Source organism: Pan paniscus, chromosome 8 (genome assembly GCF_029289425.2).
Source record: "Pan paniscus chromosome 8, NHGRI_mPanPan1-v2.0_pri, whole genome shotgun sequence".
NCBI classification, from domain to species: domain Eukaryota; kingdom Metazoa; phylum Chordata; class Mammalia; order Primates; family Hominidae; genus Pan; species Pan paniscus.
In genome coordinates this window covers 105,082,939-105,104,653 of record NC_073257.2, presented here as the reverse complement: position 1 = coordinate 105,104,653, position 21,715 = coordinate 105,082,939, and the positions used below count along the sequence as shown (strand labels likewise).

Below are 21,715 nucleotides of genomic sequence, written 5' to 3'. Positions count from 1 at the left end.
CGTGTCCTAGAGCGCAAGCATGTCAGAGGCATAGCCCATTCCCCGCAACCGAAGGCGTGAGGGGGTGGAAAAAGAGCCGCAGCCCGTCCACTGGGTGCACGATGGGCACCGTCTGCATGGCGGGGAAGGCGGGTGTGGCCAGTTCCCAGCGCGCGGTGCGCACTAGCTCCACAGCTAGCAGCTGGAGCACGGCTTGCGCCAACTCCTGGCCGAGGCAGCTGCGCGCCCCGCCGCCGAACGGGATGTAATGGAAGCGGCTGGAGGCGCCCCGGGAATCTTCGCGCGCTGCGCCGAAGCGCTCTGGATCGAAGCCTTCGGGAGGGCTGCGGTACACCGCAGCCGTCTCGTGCGTGTCCCGGATGCTATACATCACGCTCCAGCCCTTGGGGATCTGGTAGCCCTGCAGAGAGGCGAGGAGATCAGCCTGACCACGAGGCACCTGGAAACGGGGGGCCCTGAACTGACCCTCCACCCTGGTGCTTCCATCAGGCTTCCGAAAACCAGGAGGAATCCGCGATTAACCCGGAAACCAGGAGAAAGCTCTGTGTTCCAATCTCAACTCCTTCACTGGTGAAATGTATGACCTTGGGCTAGATGCGCAGCCTCTCTGAGCTTCAGTTTCCTCTTTGAAAAAATGAGGGGGAAAATGGCCCCTTTGTTGGTGAGGATTCAAATTAAGGACTTGGCACATATGAGTGTTCAGTAAACGGTAACTATTAGTTATGTTCCCGTTTGGTTTTGTCTTTTTTTTCTTCTGACCTTAGATGAGGAGACCTAAATTCTAGTGCTACACCTCCCAGCTGCTAGAGTGGGAAAAATGCACATGACAATTCCACGAGGTCAGTTCCATGGTAGAGCTCTTCCTTGCATTGAACTGAAAACTTGCCATCCTTCCCATCCATCAGCTGGACGATAATGTTCAGATTTGGTACCACACTTTAAGAAGGCGCACATGAGAATCAAACTGGCCATCCTTAAAATGCTGAAAGGCAGTTTTCATGTTCCCTCTGCCCACCCCTAGCTTTTTCAACCATTTGGCTTTTTGATACGTCTTCCAACCCCCTGACTACACTGCTACCCTCATATCAAGTTCCAGGGTGAATACTCAAAGTTTCTAACTGGGGAACAGAACATCTTGGAATCATCCCAGGAGCTCTCTCTCCTCTCTAGACATCAGTGTTCTCATCTGTGAACTGAAGGTGGCTAAGACCCTTTCCTGTCCTCTGCTCACCACCCTGGTTCTGTGCTTCCCTAAGGTCTTGTAGGGCACTCCAGCGCCTGCAGAATGAAGCTTGCATTCCAAGACTGATTCCGCATTCAAGACACTTCTCAACATCCACCTTTGTCTGAGTCTGCTCTCTCTGTAATAGGCTCTCCCGTCCAAACCTTTCACTGCTCCAGTTCAAACTCCAGCTCTCAGAATGTGTTGGTGTCATCCAGCACTAGAGATCACTCTCTTCACACTACAAGTGGGATGAGGCTGTCAGTCCCGGCCCCCTTCCTTTCCAAGTGGAGTCCCTCCAGGGTAGAATCCCAGTCCCTTTGATGCCTCCTGAACCCTGGCACGCAATGTGCCACAAATGTTCACTGTGGAATGCCCATCTTTGCCTGGAGCCACCCAGCCACCAAGCATGGTGCTCAGGGGACTGCAACGACAGCCTTTCAGGCAAACACCCACAGTTTGGCACAGCCAGAGCACCACTGCCTGAGGCCACCACTGTACCCCCACAGCCCGGCCCCACCTGGATGTAGTGTCAGAGCTGGAAAGGACCAAGACAGCTTCCTTGCAGAGAGTAAACTGAGGCCCACAGTGAAGAGGGAACTGCCCAAGGTCATACGGAGATGGAGTCAGTTCTAGACCTCAACCTTGCTCAGCCCAAACCGGCCTGATCAGAGATGAAGCGTCTACCCGGTATTTTAATCCCCCCCTCCCCTGGAATCTGGCCCCAGCCAGAACCCTGGACCGGTCGCAATGAGGGGTTCCTTGATCTTGTGAGGGAGCCAGAGGGGTGGAGCACAGGACGTACTGAGGGGTTCTCTTTGTTCTCCATCCACACTCACTGGCTGGGAGGGGGTGCTGCACGGATAGAAGAGTATTTTTATTCTAAAACTCCGCTCTCATTGAATTGACCGTTCCGAACCGCTGCCAAAAGCTGAAGGGTACGAGATCCCTAACCTTGCAGTCTCGCCAGGCTTTGCGTCCCTCAGCCGGGGATCCGGGGAGGTGGAACAAGGCTCAGCCCATTTTATAGGACGGAAGGCTGAGGCTCTGAGGGCAAAAGAGGTGACCGCGCCGTCCGAATCCCTCCGCCCTCCTCCCACCTGGGCGCCGCCGCGGCAGGCGGCAGGCGGCAGGCGGCAGGAGGCAGGAGGCAGGAGGCTGGCCATGGGCTGGCACGGCGCACTTACGTCGAGCTCGAAGGTGCGCAGGGCGGTGCGGTAGCCCCCGGACACTGGCGGCAGGAGGCGCAGCACCTCCTTGACCACGCAGTCGACGTAGCGCAGACGGCCCAGCGCCGCGAGGCTGAGGTCGGGCTCGCAGCCGCAGTCGGGCGGGGGCCCCTCGCTGCCCCCAGCGGCCCCGGGCGCGCAGCCGCACGCGCGCCCCAGCCCCTGCGCCACCAGCTCCTCCCGAATCTTGGCGATGGCCGCCGGATGCTGCAGTAGCAGCAGGACGAGCGAGGTGCTGGCACTGGCCGTGGTGAAGAAGGCGGCGAAGAGGAGCTCCACAGCCGACTCCTGCAAGACAGCCCCGGGCTGCACTGAGTCTCGGGCGGTGGAGTCGTCCGGGGCGCTGACCCGACGGCCCCGTGGAGATGAAAAGCACCCAAATTTACTATTGCGAAAAGCCAGGGGGCAGGGAAGTGCTATTACCGCCGCGACTGTGTGTACGGTTTTGAAGTCGATTAAATCTCAAGTCCACCATTTGGGAAAGTCAGCTATAGCAACAGGCAACATTAGGATCTATCCACCCGCCTTGCGATGGTTCCCAGAGAGAATGCGGGAACTTACTCTAAGCACTCTTCTTGGTGCTTGAAGCATATTCACTCATTCGGTTCTCACCTCCCCTCTGTGAGGCACAATTGCTGCTCTTGTTTTATGGAGTTGAAAACGGAGACTCCAGAGTAGTGCTCAAGGTCCCTACAGCTAGCACTCCCGGCAGGCGGGCTCAGGAGTCCAGTGCTCTTCACCACCTGGTGGTGCGGCCGCCAACCCCAGTGGAACAGCCTAACAATGGCTGCAGTGCAACAAAGGCACCTGCAGCAGCAGTGCCAGCCTCGTACCAATGCCGGCATCATGGCTTCATCCTCTCCCTACCGGAATGGTCCCAGGGAGTCACTAAATGTCTTCCTGGTCTGCTCTGCGCAAGAAGAGCCCATTGCTCATGCTCTTATTAGTTCCAATCTCAGAAAAGAAGCTAAAGCTGAGGCCTACCCTTCAGGGATGTCTCCGGTAGAAAGTGGGAAACTGAGGCCCAGAGAAAGGATGCGTGGGAGTTGCTTATGGAAGATTGAGGTCTCCCTATTTCTAACTTCCACTCCCCCTAACTTCTCCACTCCTTTTTGGGTGCTCAAGCAAGTCCTGGGGCCATTCCAAAGCTTACCACCTCCCCTCCACTGTATGTGCGATGTGTGTACAAGGGGAGGGGTCCTAATTCTCCAGGAGATCCACAGCAGCAAGACAGACGGATAGAGGTACCAGGTGCCAAGGTAGCTCATAGAAGGAGAGAGGTGATTTTGGAAGGAAGAAGGGAGCTTTGAGGATGTGGAGTTTGATCCTGAGCCCCTTAGAGTTTCTAGAAAAAATGAATAATAAGGGCTTTGTAGGCAGGGGGACAGCAGAGGCAAAGGCATGGAGTGGCAGAGAAGGGCAGTGGGGGAAGGAAAGGAGAGAGAACCGTTTGTGGCCAGAAACCTGCAAAGATGGGCCTAGGATTCTTGCCTTCAGTTCTCCTACTGACAAGGCTGGCTGGTGGCTGAAGGCTGCAGAGCTAGTGAGTGTGGCTGAGTCATTACTGGAACCCAGGTCTCCTCTTGCCCCTCATCTTGAGGACTGCCTGTGCCTCAAAGTGGGGCCACACAAGATGTGGCTCTGGGGATGCAGCATTGGTGTAGGGACCTGCTGGGAATGCAAAAGAGGGGAGAAGGAGCGGCCTGTCAGCACCTACCTTCAGCTCCTGCATGGAGGGCTCATGGCCCAGCTCCCTTGCACTATGAATGATTAGGTCGAGGGCATCACCCGGCTCTGCAGCCTTGTCCTCGTGAAGCTTCTCAGAAATGGCCCCCTCCAGGTGCTGATGCAGCTGGTCCCTTGCCCGGATGCCCTGATGTTCAGGGAGAGAAGAAAGATGGGGCAGGAAGGCTAAGGGGGCCAAGCCCGGCCACTTACCCAGAAAACCTTCTCAGCACTGGCTCTGCCAACATCCTTGTGTTAACAGCTTCCCAGCTTAGCTCCTGGCCTGGCATATGGCTGGGCTCAGTAAATGGTCGGGGATATGTCCACTGTCCACAAACATCATTCTGTCTTGATTATCACAATCCCCCTCTGAGCCACAGCAGAGTTACTGTCATCCTGAGGAGAGGATGCTGAAGTTCAGAGAGGTCAAGCAATTGCCCAGAGTCACACAGCTGTCCGTGTCCATGCCTGGCACAGAGCCCAGTGCGGCTAGGGTCAGCCCATTGCCCTTTCCCTGTACTAGGCTCAGGCTGGGGTACCTTGATGCACCCAGCAAAGCTCTGACTTAGAGGACACTATTGGATTTGTAAGCATTAGCCTCTGTAAGAGCGTGGGCAATAGGGGATGCCTCTCCAGAGTTCAGGGAATAGCCGCAGCAAAAGCATTCCCCCGGGGAAAGCACTGTAATTCAGCACTTGAGTTCCATAGTCGGAGGAGATGAGGTTAAAGTCCTGTTCGTGCCCCTACTAACGGTGTGATCTTGGGTAAGTCAATAAAATAAGTTTGGCCAATAAAATGAGAATCATAACACTTTGCAGGCTGCGAGGATTAGATCAGAAAACGTATCCACGGTGATCAGCCTATAGCATGATCCTTTACACATATTATTTTTATGCAGGTGACTGAAAACCAGGGAATCAAACAGTGGGAAGTCCCAGAATAGGGGGACCAAAAGGCGGGATGGGGCATCCTAGCTGCTCTCCGGGTCCTGCCCATTGTTCTGAAGTCTGGAGAAGCAGCAGTTCTCTGATCCCGAAACCTAGCGGGTCCAGGGCTGGTGGAGCTGACGCCCACACCCCTGGGTCCGGGGCTGGCGCTGGGCTGGACCGGGGCTCATCTGCAGCCCTCACGCTCTCCTCGGTTCCGCAGCCATCTGGGCTTCCGAAGAGGTGATGGAGGCCGGCCCCAGGGGCGCCGCTGTGGGAAGGAGTCGGACCGACTGACAGGACGCCTGCCACCGAGACCCCAAACTCTGGCGGCCCGCGCTTGCTCAGGCTGGAGCGCGTCGCGGCAGGCGCGTCCCACGGAGGTCGTGTGGCCAGCCCCAGGTCACACCAGCGAACCAGCACAGAGGCCAGGCCCAGAGCCCACCGCCACGCCACCGCCACAACGCCTCCCACCCCCGGGCCGTGCCGCCGTTCCCAGCAGAGGTGACGGACGCGCGGGGTGCGCCGAGGGCGTCCCGTCTGGGTCTGGGAGGCCCGCCCGCGCCGCGGAGCCTCGGAGGAAGGTCTGGAGCCGGGGCGGCCGTACCTTGCGCAGGCCACTGAAGGGAACGTCCAGAGGCAGTGAGAAGAGGTTCTCCACGAGCTGCTCGAAGGTCCGGGCCAGCGTGGCGCACTGCGCCTCATCCAGCCGCAACCCCAGCAGGATGCGCGCGGCCATGCGGAAGGTGAGCGCTTTGGAGGCGTCGTAGACTGAGACCGGCCCGCCCGCCGCGCACCAGGAGCGCACCTCATGCCGCAGCGCCCCCTGCAGGCGCGGCACGTAGCGCTCCAGCGCGGCGCGGCTGAACACGCGCGCCAGGACCTGTGGGAGCGCGCGTGATCAGCGCTGGCGGCGGTCGGGCCTCATCTGCTTGGCGATTCCGGAGTAGCCAGAAGGCCAGTTCCGGTCCTTTCTCCCTCTTCCAAGCGGCCCAGACCTAAACTTCCTGGCTTTTGCTTTCGCCATTTCCCCCAGTTCTGCTCTGATGCACACAGTCCCTCCCAACCATCCAGGCTCCAGCTGCCATCTCCTCTAAGAAGTCTTCCCTGGCCCCTTTCTAGGTCTGAGTCTCCAGCGCTTCTGCTATCACAGCCACGGAAGATGGGAGATGAAAGAATCTTTTAGCGCAGTCCTAACTTTATAAACCGAAGCTGAAGGTAACGGACCCGCCCAAGGCCACCCGCTAGTTACCAGGGACCTTGGTCGGGTTCACAGTGTATCCAACACGGGGGCCCCGGCCTGGCCCATGGCAGATGCCGGGGACCGCGGATCCGACGTATCTACAGTCCATTCCCGTTTCCACTCACCTTGCGCCGCCGCCGGTGCGGCTCGCCGACCGCACCTAGCAGTGTGTGCGAGCCCAGCAGGATGTGCGCACTCTGCGGCCACTGGCTGCGCACCAGGCGGTGCTCGCCCAGCAGGATGGTGCGCACGTTCTCCGCGCCGCTCACGCGGATCACTGGCCTGCCCAGCAGGTGCGTCTTGAACACTGTCCCATAGCGCTCTCGGCGAGAACTGTGGAAGCGCGAGCCCTGCGGGCGAGGCGGAGGGTGGAGAGCTGGAACTTCTGGGCCTGGGCTGGGATCTGACCCAGACCTCCCAGCTGCCTTTTGATCACAACTTCCTGTCCCTGGCTGGCGCGTTTACAAAACAAGATCCCCAGTGGGCCTGGTATCTACTCTACGGGAATGTACATGCTCCTGTTCCTATTGGTGAGATGAGGAAACAGACTCAGAGTGAAGAAGTGAGCGCCCAAGGGCTCACAGCTGGGCCAAGCTCCAGGCTCCTTTTCTACCCTTGCAGGACGTGCTCCTCAGACCCCTTCCTAAAACCCCTTATGTTTACCCCCTGCGTTGTGTCTGGGAGTTGCTCTGGGGAGAATTCCAGTGACTTGAGGTCCCTTCGAGGGAACGGAGTAGCTAGGCAAAGGCGAGAGTTGTGCGCGCTTCCTGGGGTCGTGGGCGATGGGCAGGGACTGGCTACAAATCCCATGGGCATTGAGACTGAGGAGGGTCCAGTGGGAGCCGGGGGAAGAAGGGACCGTATTAGCGCTCGGGGTCGAAGGACTGCTCACCTGAACTAACCAGTGCAGCGTTTCGCCGAAGAAGGGCCAGCCCATGGAGCCCTTGGGCAGAGGCAGGGTGGAGGCCCGGTCCCGGCTCAGCATCCAGCGGAGGGTCCAGAGGTGCTGGGCCAGGCTGAGCAGCAGGCCCGCGCACAGGAGAGCAGTGCCCGCCGCCCCCAGCACTGACAGGCAGCTCAGCCCCCAAGGGAACATGATGAGCCCGCGGGGGCCAGGCCGCTCAGAGCGCAGGGAGAGCAGGGGACGCAAGAACCGGGGCGCGAGCAGTGCGCAGTGCTCACCTGTTCCGTCCGCAAAAGGCCTGGGGTTTGGGGGCAAAGCCCGAGATTTATAAGCTCAGGCCAGAACTCTGTTCTAAAAACAGACGGACGGTGAAAGACTGCAGTGACCGTGCGCCCTTAGGGAACGTGCCTTCCTCGAGGTCGGCACGCTCAGGACTTTTTCCTGGCTCCTGGGCCCAAATGCCAGTCCCTCTCGAAGGTGCCTGCTGCCTCGGGAACGCTCACTCCCGGCTCCGCGGGGCACCTCCCACCTCCTCCCGGGCTCAGCACCCTTTGGATAGAAGAAGGGAAGGAGGGCGAAAGAAGAGCAACTCACCAGTGTTGCCAACCTGGTCTGCAGACCCCCGCCCCACCTGTCCCTCCTCCAGTCGTTTAACCCTTCTTGGCCCACGCTGGACACGTTTATATAGATATTGGCTCCCCTCCTACGGACCGATCCCGGTTCACACAACGTGACGTGTCTTTGCATATTTAAAGCGCTCCACGCAGAGTGGTGATTGGAGGCGGTGGGCAGCGGCGCGCTCACGGAGGGGCTCTGAGTAGGGAGTGGCAGGCGCCGGGGCGGCTCGAGCTGGGGTGGGGGCTCGCCCCGCGAGCGTCCTCGGGCGGGGCCTGCGGGTTCGCGCCAGAGCTTCCCCGCTCTTCGCAGGCGCTCAGAAAGTGGGCGAACCCAACGCGCAGAACTGACCCGGGCTTGCGCCCCGCAGCGCTCCTGGCCCACCCCCGGCCGCTGGCTCCCTCTGCGGTCCCCGCCCTCGAGCTTCTAGGTGCCCTTCTCTCGCCACTCCAAGGTGAAAGAACTGGGCTTTTCTCTCCTTTGCTCCGACTATTTCAGGGAAACTGCAGTCGTCGACGCCTGCGTTGGCAACGCAAAAGCCCAGGAGGGATAGCGCAGCCGAGATTCTCCGACAGCTCCCCACCTCTCCCGGCTCTCTGATCTACCACGTCAGGTGTCCTTCCAAAGATGGCAGTTCCACTACTGCCCTAGGCTTCATAAAGACGTCCTAAGCCTCCAGAAGCGGATACCCACGAGCACCTTTCCGGTCTCAAGGACCGAATTCATCCTTCCCTGCACATCCTTCCCTCCCTCCCCCGAGTTTGCCCGACGACTCTTGTCAATCTACATTGTTGCGTTTTGGGCTTTGTGCGTCCCATTCAAGGGTTCCAAATGCCTCAGGACTCACTCGTTCTTGTCCCTACAGCGCAACCTGGGGTGTGTGTGGAGGGGTGCAGGGTGTTTATATTATTGGTAAGAGTAAAGAGGTCCGACAGTGGTCTCCTCCAGGCAGTGCAAAGGCAGTATCTCTCTGAATCCCGGGACGTCTCAGCCAAAGCAGGGAAGACACCTCAAGTACGCTGGAGGGCTGGGTAAGGCGCGAAGGGCAGCCCCATTCCAGTCTTCAAAGAGAGCTAGCTGTTCACCGCTCCTCTCCTCCAGATTTCACCGTGCCTGAAGAACTACCATGCTTTTCATGTAATATTTTTAAAAACATTAAATACTTTGGATTAAGAGAAGATCGAGAGAACAAGTGCGCATATGTATATATATATATGTGTGTGTGTGTGTGTATGTATATATACTGTTTTGGTGCCACTCCCATTCCAGTAGGAAATAATATGCCTTTTCTCCCGGAAGCACTTGTTTTAAATCAGTAAGCTCTGAATAGACAAAATAGTAAAATGCATTTTCAACAACTTGCTCAATATTTTTAATATTTCATCACAAAATCCAGAGATGTACATATAATTCTTTACACTTATTTTACAGAGTCAGGCATAGTTTCTTACAGGCCTAAATCCTGAAAAGGCAAAGGGAAGATTCAGCATAAATACAACAAAGGGAGAATAAAGACTGGATTTATATTGCCATTTGGACCACGGAAACATACACAAAGGAAAATGTACATTTGTTTTAGGTTTTCCAGAGTTCATTTGGTTTGGCTTGTTTCCACAATGAGGATAAAGTACTGAAATCTGCTATTTGAAGAAAGTAACCTGACCCCTGTGGTAACTTCTGTGTGCAGGAACCATCTACCCTCGCACAAGCTGCACCTGAAGTGGTTAGCCCCATTTAGTTCCTGTCCTCTCTTTTAACTGGAACCAAACCAAACCAAACAAATCCAGAATGGGGTCACCTACAAGCAATATAGTTAGAAATATTAACCCTGATGAACAGAAACAACACTGCATCTTTAGAAAATCCAAAACCTTTTGTTCATATTCAGAACGATTAAATTAAACCACCCAAGTAGAACAAATAATTCACATTCTTACTGAGTTAAATCAAGTTTGATTTCAGGCAGCTTTAAAGATTTATCTATTTCCCCTTCAGAATTAGCAGAATTAGAAATTTTGGTCTGCTTAAATCACATTGAGGTGAAAATAAAAGCTAAAAGTCAGAAAATGGTAGCGAAATACTACCATATCAGACATGATTGAATTCCAAAGCCATATACTGATCAAAAAACAGATTATCATTCAAGTCTAAATAGAAAAAAATACTTATGAGTAGAGGCATATGTTTTTCAAATGTATTTGTAATCAATTTCATGTATAATTTGTGACAATTTATGTATTACACTTTTGCATTTTCCCCTAAAAGTGAAAAAATGGTCATTTTTTTCCATATATAAAATAGTATTCGATTATTTAAAAATCCATACAAATGATATTTATTACTATTTCTTGTTTAAGCCCTCATGTATCTTCTCTATTGTATTTTTGGATTCTGTAAACAAATTACTGTATCATGACCAATACTTGCTCAAGATCAACGTTGAATCATGGATTTGGTGTCACTGAGTGCAAGCCATGTGAGGTCTACATGTGCTGGGACATACCATTCACCAAACTTCTCAGCTGTTTCACGACTGTCTCTATCAACTTCTGTTTGTCTCGATCATTCTTCCTGAACTGAGCAAATATATTGTTCTTTTTGCTAGTATCCTTCATCCTAGAAACATATGTGAATGAAGAAGCTTGGTAAAAGAAAATTAAAAGCTAAGCTGTCACAAGTAAAATATCTTGGCATGCTCTGAATTATCCCACACTAATCCTATGCTTGAAAAATATAGTTCAAAGAAAGTAGATACTAAATAAACATACAGATATAGTAACCATGCAAAAAATTAGAAGCTTTATTTTACATTCTATGTTAAGTGGTATTTTTGCATTAGTATGTACATCTAAAATATGCTAGGTTTACTACTATCATACTATTTTCTAATATTATTCCACAAAGTATGCTAAAATACATACCCTGTATAGACTCTGCTAATCATATTCATAGCAAGATAAGGTGAAAGGAAAATAACATTAGAAAATGTAAAATAGCGATGTTTTTGCCTCAGTTGCATTTCATGGCATTGTAAAATAAATTTACATTTATTTTAAACACTTCCTCTTGTCCTTTCAAATCAAATACACCACAAATATTTTGAAATATAGGAAAATAATAACAATTTTAATTTAAAAATTGAAAATTTTAATAGTGATACTTTTTTATTTTTCTTATCCAGCAGCCCCCAGAATCACAGCAGATTCAGAGAGTCTCCCAATAGTGACATTTTAAATGAAATATGATTGAGTAAAGAAAAAGTCTGTCACATAATGAGAGGGAAAAGTTAACACCTAAATTTATGTTTAGTTGGACAAGATGCATCAGTAAATCCCATTACCTCAGTTTTTACTGTATTTTTTTTTTCAAATCACATATTTCTCTACCTGCAAAGAATCCAAGTCCATAATGCTAAGATTTAGGTAACACTGGTGGCAAACATTCCAATTCCTGGTCACATTTGACAAAATACCTTCTTTCCTGAGTTACAGACTTTTTTTTTTAAAGAAAGCTCCAATTGTCACATCCCCAGTAAACATATTTCTAAGGTCAATTAAGCTTTCAATTCAGGATACAAAAGGAAAGATGTTTTGTTCACATCAATATAAACAGCAGTTGCTTATGAAACTACACCAACTCTGAAGGGCAAGAAAGAAAAGCTTATTTTTTGGTCATTAAACTAGAGTGAGCTTTTAAGCTCCATCTAGACTTTTCTTTTTTGACAGAAATCTCTAGTTCTTCAGTTTATCACTGAATCAAAAGGTGCTAAAATGTTATACAAAAAAGTTTTCAGAATATACTCACTTCTCCAAAAGAGTAAGGGCTGTGTTTGGATTCACCCGAAGGTACTTAGAAGCTGGCTGCCCATAATCAGCTAGGTAAGTAGACCAATCCCAAACCATAAACAGGTCAAGGAGCTGCGAAAGATGGGGGAAATGTTAAATCAACTTTTGATTATTTACCCAGTTAATACTTAAATTATATGCTATCCTTGGTCCATTTTAATATGGCTTGCTTCTTAGATGGAACAGAATACAGAAATACATTTTTAAAACTTCATTAACTGTACTTTACAATCAAAATAGATCTTTTTACTTTGAAATTACTAAAAATGCCAGGGGTTGTTTTCTAGTAAAATACTTCATGTTTTCAAATAATTGTAAAATAATGAAAACAATGTTAATATAATATATATTAACCCTTGTACTGATGTATAGAAATTTTATCTTTATGCATTAGTCAGTACCCAGATTTAATTAATAAAGGTTGGTGCTACTAACCTGTATGAAGAATTTTAAAGAACTTAAATTGAACCTTTTTTTCTTAGAGGTAAGTATGTTTACCTTTCAAGGACGCTGTTTGCACCTAAGACTTTTTCCAAAGTAATTTAAACCAAAAGCTCAGATAATCTCAATTAAGTGCATTAAACAACCTCTGCTGGATTCTCTCTGGTGATAGATCCTCTGTAGTATTATGAAATGAGGGCTTCAGGATTCAGCCTGTTAACTCTAGGCTACCATTTTGTATAAACAAACAACAACAAAAAAGAAACCCTCTTGTTTCCCGTGGTGTCTTAAAATTGACTATTTACTTTATAATCTCCAGTTAGAATCATTGTCAAATATGGAAGTAATCTTTTAAAAGCAATGCCATGCCTAAACCTAAGCACCAAACTCTTTATCCAACTTTAAAACCCTAATCCCCTTTAAGCCATTTAAAACCAACTTCCTATCCCCATTTGAATTGTTTCAGAAAGCTAAATGCTTTACTTACTACCTTCCTTTAGTTTTTATATTCTTTCTTTTTGTTTTAACTCACTTTATAAGTAAGGGGTCTTACTGGTTTTGCTTTCAAATGGAGGAAACATTTGCATTTACTCATGGGATACAAGAGCCGACCACTGACTCTGAGAGGGATAAAACTCTGGGGTGATTAAAACCTCATAAAGAAAGGTTACCAGAAACTAGCTTTTCTTGATGAAGGTAAAGAACTTGCTTGACTCTTTCCCCATCCAATTTACAGGTATTAATAGAGATTTTCTTGCAACAGGCAGAAAATTCTATAATGAAAATATTAACTATGGAAAGCCACTCTCTTTTCTTTCAGACAAGATACCATTCTGGGCCATACCAACAGTTGAAACACTAGGATAGAAACTATACTGAGACAATGTTAAAGAATATACTGTCTGAAAAAGAAAAGGGAACTTATTTAAAGTTCTGTGTAATTTTTAACTGTTGTTTGGCCACATTTTTCCCTCCTTTCACAAAGAGGAAAAGTTACTTTCATACACTCAGATGGTAAGAGTGTAAATTAGTATTACGTCTCTGGAATGTGATTCTGCAATGTGTTTAAGAACCTTATAAAAATGGCCATTCCCTTTGATTCAGCAATCCTACTTCTTGGAATGCAACTTCGAGAAACAGAAAAAAATTTATGCACAAAGATATTAATCTCAAAAATGTTATTTGTGTTATCAAAAACTGAAAATAGCCTAAATCTCAATATTAAGAGACTGGTTAAGTAGTGAGGTCTATCTGTATGATGACTATCATGTGGTTATTAAAATTAATGTTTACAAAGAATTTTAAATAACTTGGGATAATGTTTATGATAAATGTTGCTACTTAAGTTACATAAAAACCCATCCAAAAAGACTGGAAGAAAATTTGCAAAAACGTTAAGGATACCGGTTATAAGCTGGGCATGGTGGTGTGTTCCTGTAGTCCCAGCTACTCTGGAGACTGAGGCGGGAGGATCACTTGAGCCCAGGAGTTAAGAGTCCACCCTGGGCAACATAATGAGACTTCACCTCTAAAATAGTAATTTTTAAAAAAGAATGATTGTCATTTATGTGGTGGGATTAAGGTTAACTGTTATTTTCTTTATTTCTGTAATACTCTACAATGGATATGTGTTAATACTATAGTTATAAATAAGGTTTATATATTTATATATTAAAATAAATTTCAATAATGAACACCCCTCACAGAGTTGTCAACAGAAGCCTCATTTTCAAGGATTCTTCTTTCAGGTATATGTGTGTATTTGCACAACTGTGCATGTGCAATGCACAGTGTCAGCAGAAAGCAACCTCTTAAGGCTCTTTTTCTCTAGGCTGATTTACCCCCAAGTGGGAAAGGAGGAGCCGACTTAATGAATGAAAAACCCGCACCAACTCCAACTGTGAATACAGAATTGATTCTTTTACAGCACAAGACCAGACTGTCCTAGATAAAGAAACACTATGCTTACAATGTTCACATATGGTCAGATACTCATATGCAAATCTCTTATGTGCAAATCCGTAGAAATTACAGGAACCACAAAATTAAACCTACCTGCCCATATGTAGACAAATCTATATGCTTTCATATTGACATTAATCTTTGTATAAATATTTATAGAAATACATATTGTACACAGTTAATTTACAGATATCTGTAGAAATCTGCACGAATTTGCAAATTAATGGTTAAGGAATTAATTGCCAAAGCAGATAAAAAGGCCAATGATCTACATAAGATTCATTTATTTATTCAACATATATTGACTCCCCACCTATCACGTGCTAGATACTGTGCTAGGTACCAGAGATACAGCATTGGAACAAGACAAAATCTCTTTCCTCAAGGAGCTTACATTGTAAGATAGGAATAAAGCAGTAATCTTTTGATGTTAACATGGAAGAAATTATAAAGAAAAGCTATTCACACAGAATCCTAGTAATTTAAACTACAGTAACCCATGAGGAAGCTACTATCACTTTAATATAGAATAAAATAGAAACCATTAACTTATATAGAAGCTGGTGACTGCCAGCTCATTCCGCTCAGTCTATGAATCCAATGACTGAAGATCCAATGGCTGAGACATTTCAGTGTTTGTGTCCCAAAGACTACACATGGACATGGGCAGAGAGCAAAGATGGAGCCAGCAAGCATGTTGATCTCATATTCTCATTTATCATTTTCATGTGTGTAAGCATTTTTCAAATGCATTGTACTGCTGGAACAAGTAAATAGAAACAAACTTCAAAACTGGGCAGGCAAGCTCATAAAGTGTGTCTAGCACAGTCTAACCACTCAGTAGATATTCAGGAAATAACTGATTAAATGATGATGCCAGACCATTATTCCAAGTTTCCTTGGGAGCTTTTTTCTTAGGCTTTATAAGTACAGGCTACTTTAGCTTATGCTGATAGCTCTCTGAAAAAGGCCAATGTTGGCTTGCAGGCAAACTATGGCAAGTGAATATAGTGAAGTGACATCCCTGTATCTCTCTCAGCTTTTCACTGGGGTATTGATAAAGAGGAGAGACTCCATCATGATACAGCATTGGGTCTAACGTTAAGTAAGTCAAATGATCTTCCTGGAGAAAGTAGCGTTAATATTTCTGAATTGTCTACCAGTCTCCTTCACGCATAACAATTATAAGGTCATTTTTCACTTTTTATAATTCAGTTCTATTGAAGTGAAGGATAAAACAAAAAACCAGGACTTTATTCCTGGGTCCCACCTAACATTATGCCAGGCCAGATTTTATGGACTGAACCCATTTCCACAGGCAGCTATCCATGCCTGTTCCGACCAAGATGACCCTGGTCTTTGATTGGGATGACTTTAAAAGAACATGATTGCTTTGGAGTCAGAGTGTGATGGGAAGAAAAGGGGAAACTGGGGTGTTGCCAGGTACAAACACTAATACTTGCCTTCACTCTACCCCAACAGTCACTGCCTTGCGGACTGCCTCTCACAATTGGTTAGGCTTCACAGGATGCACTATGTTCTTAATATTAAGATCTACATTATGAAAAATCTCACTTCTCTACTTAAGTTTTGCTTCCTTCAGATGGCAATGCACAAATAATATGTTTGTTATTAATCACACAAAATCTCTTTCAGTCTTGTAAATAAACAGTAGGACATGGTCTCAACAGGTGTATTTATTGGTTAACACATACACCTGAAGTTCAAAGATGTAGATCAAACATGAACAAAAACAAAAATCTCCCCAGATTACCCAAAAGCAATTTTACAATTACTTATTAAAGGATAAAGTCAGGCATATGATAATGAAAATTGGTATTAAGCTTTATAAATGGGTTTCTTCCAATAGTCAAGTAAAGTAATTCCACCTTAAATCCTTTTGGGAAGTAAGCAAAGTACAGATGATATAAAAATGAAAAGGCAAAATCATGTGCCTGAGTTCTACCTCATCATGATTTGTAAGATTATCTGAAATTAGTATTCCAAGTTTTTTTTCACCAAGGATTCAAAAATACCCTTCATAACTAATCTGATAACATAAAGTGGGTGTATGCCAACATTTGTAAGTGAGTTGTACATTTCACTTCCTCAGCATTCCCTGTGTGTGTCCAGCAAACACAAAGATCAGCTTAAGGAAAGAAGTGTTACATGGGTGGTCCCATTTATATGCTCAAAATAGTTGAATCACTTCAGAATCACTGAGGAATTCATTTGTGTCAACCCATTTAGCTTGCTGACAGTTTCCCATCCTACAGACTCATTCTCGATCCATGCCCAAGGAACTTGGGGTTTCAGACCTGTTGAGATCACTTTGTACAAATGACACAATGAATCTAGGCAGACTTAAAACTATTCTATGAAACTCTTGAAGTGACTTTTTGCCTTTTTAAAAGTGAACCCACAGTGCCAGGTCATTTTTTCCTTGAATCTGATTTAGCTTTCTTTGTTTTGGGTCTTTTGGGTTTTGCTTTTGAAGCACCTCAGGGGCAGTGACCCAGGACAGAAGATAAATAAAGTTAAGCCAACCTCAAGAGAAAAGCAACTGGGGATACCAGGTTTGCTTTTGTAAACGTGAACAGTGACCTGGGGGCTCAGGGTCAACCTCAGTCCCCCAAGTTCCCTTTTCCAAACACTAAATCCACCTGGGACCTCAGAGTTGCTTTGCAGATTCCAAAAGTAAACCAGGAGATCATTTTTCCTTTGCCTCCAAAAAACAAAGCTGAGACCAGGGTTCCTAGAGTGCTCCAGAGATTTAAACAACAAAAGTCCTAAACCCTAGTACTGCTTCAAGGAAGAAATACTTGTCCTTCAAACAAATCCTGAGTAATTCGCCACTGGGAATTCAAGAAAAATGGGTCTTACTAAATTAGCTACATTGGAAAAAACTACAAGTCCTTTTACAAAATATATTGTGAGTCAAATGATGAGCTCCATATGATTTTTAAAGCACCTGGATTTTCCTTCCTTTCCAGCCATCTAAAAACACCACATTTGGAAAACTCCACATGTAGCACAGAATTTTAAGTAGCAGTCAGAAGGAGCATAGGCAATAACTACAGTACAAAAGGCAATAACTACAGTACAAAAAAGCAAAACAGTATTGTGCCTCCAGCCACCTCACTTTTTTGCCTTCAGGTGTTAACTGCCTTCATGCTACCTTCTGGATCAGATGCACTTTCACCCAAGCCTGCCCTCTTCCAATGTCCCATATTTAGACTTGCTCTCAGCCAATCCTTTCACTCCCACCTCTGTGAGGACTAGGAGTGAGTTCTGAGCACTTCATGCTGCAGAAGCTGCTTAAAGGAATTAGTCTCTTCAAGTAACTTCACTCAGGTGAACTGTACACGCAAAGGTAGAATGTTCTTAAAGTATTTTTTTATGCTAAGCTAATGTAGTAGTCCTAGAAAACCTCTAGGTGAGTTTGGAATTTGAAAAAAAAAAAGAGGCACAGAGTAAAATTTACATAATTGGATTTACACACATCCATATTTGCTTTATTTTGATTTTTTTCTTTTTGGTCACTACCATGGCTAAAATAGCATATAGATACATACATGTGAATTTATGTGGTTAATTTATTAAAATTAATTTTATCAAATACATAGTTGATAATCAAATGGAGCATATCATGAAACCAACAGTTCACTGCCGTCCTCAGAAGTAACCATGTTTAACTCCTTATTTATTTGTTTTTTGTGTTTTCTGTTGTTGTTGTTTTGAGACAGAGTCTCGCTCTGTCACCCAGACTGGAGTGCAGTGGTGCAATCTCGGCTCACTGCAACCTCCTCCTCCCGAATTCAAGCAATTTTTTTTTTTTTTTTTTTTTTTGAGACGGAGTCTCGCTTTGTTGCCCAGGTTGGAGTGCAGTGGCGTGATCTCGGCTCACTGCAATCTCCACCTCCCAGGTTCAAGCAGTTCTCCTGCCTCAGCCTCCTGAGTAGCTGGCATTACAGGCACACACCACCATGCCCGGCTAATTTTTTGTATTTTTAGTTCGAGATGGGGTTTCACCATGTTGGTCAGGCTGGTCTCAAACTCCTGACCTCGTGATCCACCCATCTTGGCCTCCCAAAGTGCTGGGATTACAGGCGTGAGCCACCGCACCTGGCCTCAGGTTCAAGCAATTCTTGTGCCTCAGCCTCCCAAGCAGCTGGGACTACAGGCACATACCACTACGCCTGGCTAATTTTTGTGTTTTTTGTAGAGACGGGGTTTCACCATGTTGCCCAGGCTGGTCTCAAACTCCTGGCCTCAAGTGATCCACCCACCTCGGCCTCCCAAAATGCTGGGATTACAGGTGTGAGCCACTGCGTCTGGCCTTTAACTCCTCTTTTAGTTCTAGTGATTATCTCACTATCTCTAATAGGCTTATTTTTCTAATTTTGAGTTTATTATTTTACAGCTATCACATATGAGAATTTACCTTACTTTATACCAGCTCTCTTCTTGGGTAGCTATCCTACCATTTTTGTCTATTTTTGTTTTTATAACTTTAATACAATTAAACCTCTATTTCTTGTTATATAACTTGTAAAGTTTTTTTTTTTTAAACAGCTTTGAGATGTACCATACAGTTAACTCATTTAAAGGGCACAAATCAATGGTTTTGACTCTATTCACAGAATTGTGCAACCATCTCAATCAATTTTAGAGCCCCTGAAAGAAACCCCATAGCCATTAGCAATCACTCCCCAAATGGGAATCAAATAACATGTGGTCTTCTGGCCTACCATGGTGGCTCACACCTGTAATCCTAGCACTTTGAGAGGCAAAGGCTGGAGACTAGGAGTTTGAGACCAGCCTGGGCAACACGGTGAGACCCTGTTTCCACATACAATTAAAAATTAGCTGGCTGTGGTGGTGCACACCTGTAGTGCTAGCTACTTGGGAGGCTGAGGTGGGAGGCTAGCTTGAGTCCAGAAGGTGGAGGCTGCAGTGAGCAATGAACTGTACTCCAGGATGGGCAGCAGAGCAAGACCCTGCCTCTATTTAAAACAAAACAACACAAAACAAAACAAACAAAACAAAAAGACCTACCTGGTCTTTTGTAACTGGCTTCTTTCACTTAAGCATAACATTTTCAAGGTTCATCACGTTGTAGCATGCATTATTACTTCATTCCTTTTTATTGACAAATAATAATATATTGTATGGATATACTACACCTTGTTTATCCAATCTTCAGTTGATGGACATTTATCTTTTTTGGCTATTAAAAATAATGCTGCTGGGCCGGGCACGGTGGCTCACGCCTGTAATCCCAGCACTTTGGGAGGCCAAGGAGGGTGGATCATGAGGTCAGGAGATCGAGACCATCCTGGCTAATACAGTGAAACCCTGTCTCTACTAAAAAAATATATAAAAAATTAGCCGGGCATGGTGGCAGGCACCTGTAGTCCCAGCTACTCAGGAGGCTGAGGCAGGAGAATGGCATGAACCTAGGAGGCGGAGCTTGCAGTGATCTGAGATTGCACCACTGCACTCCAGCCTGGGCGACAGAGCGAGACTCTGCCTCAAAAAAAAAAAAAAATGCTGCTATTAACATTTATGTACAAGGTATTTGTAAAAAACTGTTTCCATTTCTCTTGGGTATATATCTAGGAGTAGAATTTGTTATATAAACTTTTAATAGGATCTTCTGACTTTCCATTTAGCAGTATAAGAACATTAGCACCTTATGTAGTTGAGTTTTAAAATAATTCTTTTGGCAATTGGGATAAAATATTTATATTATGTATTTAAACCCAAACAACAAATAGATATTTAATTAAAGTTTCCTGAAAGTTTTTTATGAATGCAAAAAGATGTTAATAAATTCTTTTTTTTTTTTTTTTTTTTTTTTTTGAGACGGAGTCTCACTCTGTTGCCCAGGCTGGAGTGCAGTGGCACGATCTTGGCTCACTGCAACCTCTGCCTCCTGGGCTCAAGTGATTCTCCTGCCTCAGCCTCCCAAGTAGCTGGGATTACAGGTGTGTGCCACCACCCAGCTATTTTTTTAAATTTAATTTTATTATTATTATGCTTTAAGTTTTAGGGTATATGTGCACAATGTGCAGGTTAGTTACATATGTATACATGTGCCATGCTGGTGTGCTGCACCCATTAACTCATCATTTAGCATTAGGTATTAGAGACGAGGTTTCACCAAAGTGCTGGGATTACAGGCATGAGCCACTGCACCCAGCCAATGTTAATAAATTCTTATCAATTTTTTTATTTCCTATTTTTGAAAAATAATAAAAACCTTCAATTACCCAATAGAAGAAAGAACCTGTCATATAATTTCCTCAAGTAGATTCACTTCAAATAGTTGAATGTGACTTAGATTTTTTTTTTATTATACTTTAAGTTCTAGGGTACATGTGCACAATGTGCAGGTTTGTTACATATGTATACGTGTGCCATGTTGGTGTGCTGCACCCATTAACTCGTCATTTACATTAGGTATATCTCCTAATGCTATCCCTCCACGCACACACAGAAACACACAGGCATGGCTTGCTTTTCTTGAGAGTACTGAACGTAAGAGTTCAGCTTCATGTAGGTCATACACGAACTAGCAGTACTTTACCTAATTACTGAAACCAAAAATCTGGATTTAGTTTGCTTTGTGTCTTTTCTCTCACAATTTTTTTGTTTGTTTGTTTGTTTTTTGAGATGGAGTCTTGCTCTGTCCACCAGGCTGGAGTGCAGTGGTGTGATCTTGGCTCACTGCAACCTCCGCCTCCCAGGTTCAAGCAATTCTCCTGCTTCAGCCTCCTGAGTAGCTGGGATTACAGGAACACGCCACCACACCCGGCTAATCTTTGTATTTTTAGTAGAGACGGGGGTTTCACTCTGTTGGTCAGGCTGGTCTCAAACTCCTGACCTCGTGATCCACCTGCCTCGGCCTCCCAAAATGCTAGGATTATAGGCGTGAGCTACCGTGCCTGGCCTCTCTCTCACAATTCTTCCATCTGATTTATTGACAAATAGTACCAATTTAACTTCCTAAATATTTCCTGTATTTACTTTCTTCCACCTTCTTCTTCTCCTCTTTTTGTTTTGTTTTGTTTTGTTTGAGACATAGCCTCACTCTGATGCCCAGGCTGGAGTACAGTGGTGCAATCTCACCTCACTGCAACCTCTGCCTCCTGGGTTCAAGTGATTCTTGTGCTTCAGCCTCCCGAGTAGCTAGGATTACAGGCACACGCCCCCATGCCCAGCTAATTTTTGCATTTTTAGTAGAGACAACGTTTCACATGTTGGCCAGGCTGGTCTCGAACTCCGGGGCTCAAGTGATCCACCTGCCTTGGCCTCCCAAAGTGCTGGGATTATAGGTGTGAGCCACCGTGCCTGGCCCTCTCCCAACTGTCCATCCCTACTATTACTACGCCTGTCCTAGTTCAGACATCACAATCTCTCCTCTGGGGCCGTTGGTCTTGCCTATTCCCTTTGCCTCTCTCTTACAATATTCCAGATTAGCCAACCTCCACACTGCTGCCAGAGAGATCTAGCTAAAACACAAATTTGATTACACCATTCCCTTGTTTAAAACCTTTGATGGCTCCCCATTTCCTACAAGATAAATTCAAGTTCCTTA

At 46.1% G+C, this 21,715-nt stretch overlaps 2 protein-coding genes across 16 annotated transcripts in view; both read right to left on the bottom strand.

The window, feature by feature from the left end:
- Positions 1-15: 15 nt before the first annotated feature.
- On the bottom strand, positions 16-7,906 carry CYP26C1 (cytochrome P450 family 26 subfamily C member 1). The gene is made up of 6 exons (NM_001428149.1): positions 7,238-7,906; positions 6,471-6,695; positions 5,710-5,985; positions 4,169-4,324; positions 2,410-2,739; positions 16-400 (listed from the first exon to the last, which is right to left on the bottom strand). Exons 1-6 carry the CDS (start codon positions 7,439-7,441, stop codon positions 23-25), a joined length of 1,569 nt encoding a protein of 522 aa, NP_001415078.1. The 5' UTR covers positions 7,442-7,906; the 3' UTR covers positions 16-22.
- Positions 7,907-9,212: 1,306 nt separating this feature from the next.
- The window catches only part of EXOC6 (exocyst complex component 6), a 257,578-nt gene continuing 245,075 nt past the window's right edge, over positions 9,213-21,715 (bottom strand). For all 15 annotated transcript variants that reach the window (XM_055093140.3, XM_055093143.3, XM_055093142.3 and 12 more), the window contains 2 exons: positions 11,669-11,781; positions 9,213-10,480 (listed from right to left, as the gene is read on the bottom strand). In XM_055093140.3, coding sequence (XP_054949115.1) covers positions 10,348-10,480; positions 11,669-11,781 — 246 coding nt within the window. In that variant the 3' untranslated portion in view covers positions 9,213-10,347. The remainder of the gene's footprint in view (positions 10,481-11,668; positions 11,782-21,715) is intronic.